The sequence below is a fragment of the Sinohyriopsis cumingii genome, chromosome 12 (genome assembly GCF_028554795.1).
Source record: "Sinohyriopsis cumingii isolate HCF-2022 chromosome 12, ASM2855479v2, whole genome shotgun sequence".
Lineage (NCBI taxonomy): Eukaryota > Metazoa > Mollusca > Bivalvia > Unionida > Unionidae > Sinohyriopsis > Sinohyriopsis cumingii.
In genome coordinates this window covers 93,514,875-93,524,894 of record NC_142972.1, presented here as the reverse complement: position 1 = coordinate 93,524,894, position 10,020 = coordinate 93,514,875, and the positions used below count along the sequence as shown (strand labels likewise).

Sequence of the window (10,020 nt, the reverse complement as noted above, 5' to 3'; positions counted from 1 at the left end):
AAATAATCGGTAAATTTACTCAGGGCGGCTCCATTGATCATAAACGACGTCACGCTAGATTATTCATGAATGATGCGGAATTAGATTTTATTCTTAATGATACAACATCGAGAGGTGTATTTTGTAACAGAGAGAATATTTTCGTCGATGGTTCAAAGTTAGGTACCGTAGTTAGTTATCTTGATGGAGAATCTCCTCAATATACACATTTAAGATCATCAATGCTTGCATATGTAAGTATTAATTTACTTTCGATGATAAATAAATTATCCGATATTGCAGTACGAGTAGCGACAGATTCGTTCTACATCGATGGTAAATATCTGTCTTTGGTAGAAAAATATCTTACCGAAGATGGTCCATGGGGCACCTGGAGAAAGAAAGATGAAGATATTCTTGATTATTGCGAAGACGCGGATGTTGAGGATCGTGATGAATTTCACCACGGAGATATCGAAGAAATATCTACGGAGGTTTCCGTGAGTGATCCAATTTCAAGACATAAATTTGTATACCTGATCGGACCCGATGATAGTGGTAAAACTTCAAGAGTGATAAAATTATTTTCAAATTCAGATATGATAGTGCTAACGCCAACACATAGATTAGCACGAGAAATGAAACAGCGCGGCGTTAAATCTTGCACTTATCACAGTTATTTCAAATACAACGGTGGTACATGGGATCCTGCGCGGATGGACGATAAATATATAAATAAAATCATAATCATCGACGAAGTTTGCACGATAAATCTGTCCACGTTGAAATTATTTCTATCATGGCTGTCGCAGAAAAATGCAGCCGTGATAATGTGCGGAGATCATGGCCAACCAAATCCTATCGAAGGTGAATCACCACATGACTGGCTTAAGAATTCCGTTGATTATTATGAAGAAATTGACGCCGATTACAGATCCACGGATAAATTATTGACGGAATTCAAGAAATTAATTCGATTACAACCAGATGAAATTCAATGTATTGTCATGAGAAAAGTAATCAACGAAACTTCGATGAGTGATTTTCTTGATTTATGGCGTCCTGATCATCTAATCGTCGCTAGCAGAAAAATAATTCGTGATGATCTTCAGATAAAATTATTTAAGTTGCATTGTGAGAAATTTCCAACATTGCCAGTACCGTTATGTTATAGGCCGGCAGATACTCGAAAACAAAATATTGACGTGATTGTTTGTGGAGAAAAAAAGAATTTGGTGCTAAATGATATTGTTAATGTTAATATTAATTTCGTCAATGATATGCTAAATACAGAAAAATCTCCGTGGAAATTAGGTTATGCAACGACGATACATTCGTCCCAAGGATTAACTATAGAAAGTAAAGTTTGGATCGTCGATGATAGAATTATGTGGTCAAATTTAGTTTATTTAGCCGTGTCTAGAGTTAGAAAATTATCTCAGTTAGGACGAATTTTATTTAAGTGATTTTGGTGGAAACTGAGTATCGGCGGGAATTATTTGTAATTCTTCCCTAGTAAATCCGCGTTGAGGAGCAAATGGATCTAACGTATACATAGCTGGCCTTCCAGATGACCTCAACACGCTGGATATTTTATGTGAAGTAACGATCCAGATTAGATCTGTTGCTCTTTTTCGGCCACCTTCAGCTTCGCCTTGTTTATATAAATATCTATGATTCTACTTAATACAGGCTGTATTGAGAAATCACGTCGCGTCGGTATCGTTGCTTTTGTAATAGCGACGGCCGGTTTCATTTTTATCGTTCGAGTTATTTCATTATTTATCGCGTTAATGACATCGGGCAATCGTGATACCCACTCCTGAGATCGCTCATCACTGATAAATTCTCTCGCATACTGATATCCAAATAATCGCTCGGCGAGTGTTTTGTTAAATCGTTCAACGATAGCCTGATCTCGATGAATTCCAGCATGACCGCGTCGAATATTAACGTTATTTTTTTCATAAGTGACAACACCACACCGAGAAATTCTTTACCCGGATCAACCTGAAGTAAATTTGGCCATGTTAATGGCGATCGCGAATAGCAATTTCGTTGGCCGTTTTAGTTGCTAACGGTTCCGCTTCCTTGTATCTGCTAGCAATATCAACGATAGTTAATACGTATTTATATGTAACTCCGTCAACGACATCGTGCGGAAGAAACATAATATCGGCCTGATGAACTTCATTAGGAACACTAACTTCGAAATGTGCGTGAGGAATTTTCTTAGGCGGCGGAAGATAAATTTGCCAGACGGCTTGCTTTGATAACCAAGAAGCTGCTACGGGTATTTTTACTTTAGCGGCTTTCGCAAGTTTGGCAATTGCAGATTTTCCTCGCCAAAATCCTCGCGGAGAATAATACATTTCCTCCATTATTTATAATTCGCACCGAGCATTAATTTACTCTTCATTGCACCTTTGATTGCCCATGCTGCTATTTTTTTCCGAGAGATTTATTAGGAACGGCATTTATAGCATGAATTAATCTTATATCGGCGAGATGCCTTTGTTCTAAATCTGAGCTACGATAGGCGAGATCGTGAGCGTAACATGCATCATCGATAGCGTTTATTGGATCTTCACCGCTTTTTGGTCGATCATTTTCGTCAAGTCTGATATCTAATCGCGTTCCGGGCCCGCAGTAATTATATCCGGGAACGTGTTTTTCTCCGGGATATTTTGCCCAAGGTAATCCGGGTAATTTACAAAGGGTTGCGGCAATGTCACCTCCGTATCTTTTTTTTTTTAGAAAATCTAAATTTCTTTGTGCCACATTTAACACATGTACTTGTAATTGCATTTTTATTGTTGCGCGTTTTGACCTCAGATAGATTCTCCGTGCCAGTACGTGTGCGACATTTTACACAATATAGATCCATAATATATTATACCATGGATGTAATTGATTTTTCAGCCACGAAGAAACGCGAGCAAGTGAAGAATCACGCGGCATTACCAAATTCGATCAGAATGATAATAATTGGCCCATCCGGATCTGGCAAAACGCAGTTATTACTAAATTTGATAATGAGATGGCTAAAATGGGACAAATTATATTTGGTTGCACCATCGGTCGACGATCAACGTTGTTATCAGGTTTTGAAGGACTTTAGAGATAATACATCAGAAATATCCGAAAATATTATAGAATTTATCACAGATATAGATGAAGCGCCATCCGTAGACGATCTTGACGGAGAAAAAATAATTTAGTCGTATACGATGATGTAATGTTGGACAAACAGGCCAATCCAGCTAGAATATTTTCTCGCGGCCGGCATAAAAATACCGACGTTATTTACGTTACTCAGCGATATACGCAGATTCCAAAAGTCATCAGAGATAATTGCAATATTTTGGCGGTATTTAACGGTGAGATACGCATACGCTACGAAATATTCACCAAACCTGGTGCAACGGCGACATGGATATAACCGCGTTCAAGAACTTGTTTAGTCGCGCTCAGTCAACTCCACACGGTTTTATCACGATAAATTTACACGATCCACGATGTAGATATAGAATTGGTCTTGATAAAATATTTTAAAATCTGTTTCAAAAACAATTTGTCTCCGCGCAGATGTTTCTCATATACATGTCATATGCATATTAGTCTGTTAATGACGAAAAATGACCCTCGTAGCAGCCCTCAAAAGTGAAAATAAAGGCTTCCTACGAAATTATTTCTGTAGAAGTGTTTATTTTCGTTGGAAAATCTGGTCTGTGACTCTCTTCTGCTGCTTACTGTGTTACCTGTATATGACCTATATACATGTTTACACACGCATGTGTCTGTGACATCCAAGCAGGTTTGCAGCGTATATGGCCATGAAAAATGCTCATGAATGCATCCAAACAAGTGTACACACTGGTATAATTTCTCTAGAAAATAAAACAAGTTCACACACTGTTATATATCTGTGACATGCTATTTAATACGACAAAACTGGTTAACACACTGTAATATATATATATATATATATATATATATATATATATATATATATATATATATATATATATATATATATATATGTGACATCCAAATATGTTTGCAGTGTATTTGTCTATGAAATTCCCTTTTATAACACGCCAATTTCAGGATATTAATGATTAACTGCCCGGTACTGCTGTCGCAAAATGAAAGACAAATTTACCGACTATCAACATAGGAGATACCGAAACATCAAGTTTTCCATTTTGTGGAAAGTTGTGATGTTTGTTCAGCTAAAACAAGAAACTAAAATTGATTTATGTTCATCTTTGTTGATCTATATGAGAAATGTAGCCTTTATTATTGCCACTCTTCATGAATATGTAAATTATGATGGTTATGTGCCAATTAAATGTGCTTACCTTTTTAGAAATATTACCTCAATTTGTAGGATCGCTTATATCATTGAACATGAGTAACTCGTGAGCGCATGATTCAACGTAAATGAAACACCCGTTAAGAACTAGCTGAAATGTTATCTGGAAGAATGTAATTTGGTCGAAACAATGGATAAAATAAAATCTGCATCTAACTTGTTTGGGAATAAGTAAGGATTTAAGTGACGCTATGCACGCTTTACACTGTGTAAGTACTGTATATGATAGTTCAACATGGTCTCCCTGGTAAACTCAAATGGCCCGCAAATTATGAAGTCTATATTTACCTTTATTTAATTTCGTGTTGTAGAAATCAGAAAATATTCACATGCAAATTAACAACAAAATCAGTCATAGTACTTTATAATAGTTTAATAATTGTCGGATCGCTTTCTTACATGTCTATGTCTTAGGACACGGAAAAATTATCGTTTCGTGTCTCAAGATTTACAGCAATTAAATTAGTCAACAAAAAGACCTAAAATTGTCAAGTTTAGACATTGGCCCACGGATAAGCCGACCCCTTTCTTCCAGGCCTTTATTTTTTCCCAAATTATTCGGCTTATACACGAGTATATATGGTAACAGTTGCCTTACTATTTGCTCAGCATTAAAAGGTTGGTGTTAGGACTGGTTGGCCTGGCATCAGGCTAATGTGACTGGGTTGAACATCATGTTATACATCTGCGGCATGATGCCCCAGTGCTATGCATCACTATAAACTGCCCCGCTGCAGACATTGTATTGATATGTATGACTGAAAAATTGTTAAAGCTGCGTTAAAAATCCTAATGACACACACAACAATTGTTGAGTTTTTTTTAATCCTTATGTGCATTTTTGCATTGGTCATTCCACCATAATGATTTGAATTAATGATTGTTGTACGGTTTAATGCCATTTTTCAGCACAAGATAGGCAATACATGGGAGACAGTATAAATGGTGGAGGAAGAACCCAGGACAACCCCGGAAGGAACCACTGACCCTCGAGAACCTACTGGCAAGCTTTCTCACATACCAACATTGCCGAGCCCAAGACTCGAACCCACACAGACAAAGGTGAGACGGCAGTGATATGTAATGGTGAGCACTTTCGAACACTCAGCCACTCGGGGCCCCTTGTTAAAGCTATGTTCAAAATCCAAATCACATACACAACAGTTACTTCCTTATTTGTATAAATCAACCAATTTGCATATCTCAAATCTTTACCACTTTCTTTTGATGTGGTAAATCAATACTTTTTTGTGAAGTTATAAATTTTAAATGGTTTACATTTTATTAATTACACAAACTCCGTAACTTACGCAAGATGCTTAATTTCCCTTGTCTCTGAGCATTATCACAAACTTGACATGGTCAACTGAATATATTAACTAAATAATTTCATTAGCCAGCATAATGTATTATATGTTATAAGGCACAATATTATCCTAGTAATTGTGTACATTATCATCACCAATTAAATGATTAAATTCAATTTAAAATTATATCAACATTATTAAATATTACAAGTGATTAGTTCAAAACTTTAGTAACACCAATTAAATGATTAAATTCAATTTAAAATAATATTTCATTATTAAATGTTACAAGTGATTAGTTCAAAACTTTAGTAACATAATACTAGTTGATAGTTTGCTTGTATGCCCACATCCTTGTCTTCATAAATTCAGTTCCGTATTATACCTTTTCAATGTTATATCTTTGCATTTCAGTAGTTCTATCCATTTCAATTCAAGTCAGTGTTACATTAACACATTTCAATACTGATATCCATCCTAGCATTTCATCTTTTCACATCAATGTCTTAAATGGATGAAATCTTTAGAAAACTCAACAGTTCTAGTACAAAAAATACTGACTGCTTTTCTGTAATTTTACATCATTTTCATAGCTGAATTTTTCAATGCAGGATTATATGTTATGTTTTACAAATGTTTATGGTTTCACTGATGTATGTGCATGTGTTCCAGGCTTGATACTTTGAAATTTAAAATAACTTAATTATTTAGTGTCAAGCCAGACTCTTCATATCATGTATATACTGTATATATTGTATATAACATATAGAAGGCCTCAAGGTTGACTAATTCTGTAACTAACTGAGTTACCTACTCTAAATAAAGTCTTTATTATTATTATTATTATTATTATTACTATTATTATTATCTTAATTCAATTTAGTATTATGTTTATTTGTTTTTTGGGGGGGTTCTAATGACATTTGTCAGCACATGATAGGCTACACATGGCAGCCAGTATATCTGCTGTAAGAACCCAGAAAAATCCTGCAAAGAACCACCTACTCATTGGAAGCTGCTGGCATGCTTTCTAGTATACCCATGCTGGTAGAGCCGGTGACTCGGGCCCACACAAACAAAAGTGAGATATCTGTGATCAGTAAATGCAATTGCATTTGACCACTGGGCTTATATGGTGTTTTTTTTGGCCATGACCTTTCGTGACATTATTATATACCATCTCATCAATAAATACAGTAATAAACTACTGGCCATCATATAATGACTGGATTATGACCGTATGTGAGATTTGTATATACGGACCTGTCACATAGTGATAATATTTTGGCCATTGTATAAAGACTTGACCATGACCTTATATGAGATTATAGCCCAGTCAATATAGTAATATTTAAGTTTTGCATATCAAAAATGTCTTGCTGGGGATTATTCACTGAAAGAGCTACACATGCCACAAATATGTAGAAAAACAGATCACTATATTCAATTATAAGTTAAGACATGTATACTGCAAACTGTATAATTATGAAAAAAATTAAAGCTTATTTGGAAATATGGATACAATTATTACTAGAGTAAGTTTCTTATTTCACTAATTAGTTGCTGGTGAGTGCTTGCTGAAACGTCACATAAAAGGACAGAAAGGCATAATAAGCCATATATTCTGTAAAGAATATGTGGGTTATAGAGTCACTTCTACGATACATACATCAATGTATTATTGGTTTCATACAATTCAGTATTCTACTTGGTGCAAAAATACAGATTTTAAATCCTAAATAATGTGTTACTATAACTGACTCCTTGTTAGTAACACAGCAAATTGCCGTTGGATATGGGTCAACGCTTGAAAAAATATCAAGTACACATCCTTCAGGGGACAACATATGAATGTTACCAGAATTCGTTCCTAAAACAAAAATGCTTCCAGCTTTGGATACAGCAACTCCTGATGGCCCTTGAAGATCACCTGATCTGTATACAAATAGGACTTTACCACTTATGTCGAAGCCATGAAGTGAATCGCTGGTTGGCACAGTGACATACACTTTTGTCTTCGACTCATTTACTGCAATGTAACAGTTCCCATGACCAGATTCAAACTGGTGAAAAAACTTTTCTTCTCCCTTTCTGCTGATTAATCCCCAGAAACAGGTCTTTAAATCAGAATCCCCTGTTATGGCAATATGTCCATTCCCAGCAGCACACACACCAGTACAGATATGTCTTGTACATATTGTTCTTACTGGACTAATTATATTATTCCTCACTGACAGTATTTGGATATCCTTGCCCCCGGTAGTTACGGCTACTTCCTCCTCATCTGCCACACATATGCCAAAACATTTACCTTTCACTGAGTAACTTGTAATGATGTTATAAGATGCATTTAGTACGATGCACTTTCCTGCAAAATGCTCAGCCAGTATCAGCCGATCTCCTGGGAGACTTGCGACACCAGTAATCCATGCAACGTCCTCACCAACTTTTATGTTTTGATGATGCGCCTCTGGCACAAAAACTTTTTTTCTTCTTTTGTTTGTCACAAGTTTTCCATTATCAGATGAAAGCACTGACAAAATTGACTCCACATGAGAAGAAAGCTTCATTTGTACAGAGGTTGAATCAATCATTTCATACTTTAATCTGATCTGGTTGTAGTACGTCCCCAACTGTGACCTCATTCTTTCAGCAGTAAGAAACTTCTGTACATCTGTTCCAAATTTGTTAACTGTTTCTAAGTTAATGCAAGAATTTTTGACAGCTTGAATAAGTGACAAACATCGATGGTTTTCTTCCTTTTTCACAGTCATCTCTTCACTGTATATTCTGTGACCCTCAATCTTTACTCTGTTTTCTAGATCATCTAAAGCTGCATTCATTTTCCGTCGCACCTCTCTGATTTGATTGCTAAACCCACGTACTTCGGATTCAAGTTCACGTATACTTGATTCATTCATGTCTATAAACTGTTTTAGGTGTCTCTCAACAGTCATCATTTTTTCAATAGTTCCATTCGAATCAACTTCTTGCAGTAAATGGGGAAGCTCCGTCCTCAAATCAACGACTTTGGAGCATGTTTTATGGCAAAGAAATGAGCACGACCCACAACAGGCAACCTTGTGATCACTACAGTAGAATTTTATTTCTTCGTCATCATGTTCTGGACATGTGACCCTTTGCGCATATCTGATTACGTTCTGAAGATTACCTGACAATTTCTCCATAGCAAGAATATTGTGGTTCTTTAACAGCTTCTGCTTTCTGTGAAGCTTTATGCAGTTTCCACACAGTGACTCTTTGCATACCACACAGTATCCTTCAGCCGTGACTGACACACCCTCCGAGTTGCAAGCTTCACAGATACAATCTAGTTTCGATTTCGATGTAGAAATCGTTTGCAAGACCATGTTAAGTGGAAACAGAGAGGCCCATTCTTCAACAGTTTTATACGACTTCGACGAACTTGCTGGTTGCCTGCATACAGGACAATCGATTTCTGTCAATTCCGGTTGTTTTGTTAACTCGGTGATTATGTAGGACTTCAAACAGCTCTGGCAAAAGCAGTGTGCGCACGGTAATTCCCTTGGCAATTTAAAGACATCTAAACAAATTGGACAGTTTGGTCCGTCTGCTTTGTCACTTTTAGCTGTTGCCATTTTCAATAGTGAAGCAGCAAATGATCTTGCACACAAACTTATATTCTGGTCTTACACGCCTTACCTGTCAGGACGTGGGAATATAAACGCCAGTGCTGTTGCTGTTGGGCTACAACTTGGAATAACGCAGCAATTCGGAATCCTGAGTTGGTGCGCTCTTTCTTGAGAAATTGCGTGTCAGTGCGAAGTGATATAATCATTAGTGTTAACAATGGAGGATATTGATAGGGATACTTTTTAAAAAATCTTTTTGCAAGGAAAAATACGTGAATAATAACATCACAAATAAACCCGTGACAAGGCCTTTTGTCCATCATGTATTTAATCTGCTGGATGGTAGACTTCAAGATGTAGGTTTCTGCAACAATTCGTCTGCAAAGTAAGCGAAATTAAAGGATAAAGTAAGTAGTTTATTTCTTACTTTCATAACAGTTTCGACAGAAATTTAAGATAGTTTGTGACATTAATTCTTGAACAATTTCATCAAAGCACATCTAGCATAAATTGTATTTATGACTATTGATATGACTTTTGTATATTTCTTATTCACAACAGCAATGATTAAAACTTTGAACCATTCTGGAGGATTTGGTAAAATTATTAATATCTGATTTAATTTTGATAAAGAAAGTGATTTTATCGCAATAATTTTTCCATAGGAGGTAAGAACTCGCTTTGACCACTGAGTTTTGATGTCATTTAATTTACTATCATGATTAAAATTTACTATCTTGAT

The 10,020-nt window shown here is 36.0% G+C and overlaps 1 protein-coding gene across 1 annotated transcript; it reads right to left on the bottom strand.

Annotated features, from left to right (window-relative positions):
• Positions 1-4,113: 4,113 nt before the first annotated feature.
• LOC149786999 (uncharacterized) lies at positions 4,114-9,382 on the bottom strand. The gene has a single exon (XM_089978323.1). It carries the CDS (start codon positions 9,282-9,284, stop codon positions 7,335-7,337), a length of 1,950 nt encoding a protein of 649 aa, XP_089834449.1. The 5' UTR covers positions 9,285-9,382; the 3' UTR covers positions 4,114-7,334.
• Between the last annotated feature and the right edge of the window lie 638 nt (positions 9,383-10,020).

Bases quoted from the DNA above. Each gene is read 5' to 3' on its own strand.
- LOC149786999 (XM_089978323.1), bottom strand. From the start codon at position 9,284: ATGGCAACAGCTAAAAGTGACAAAGCAGACGGACCAAACTGTCCAATT.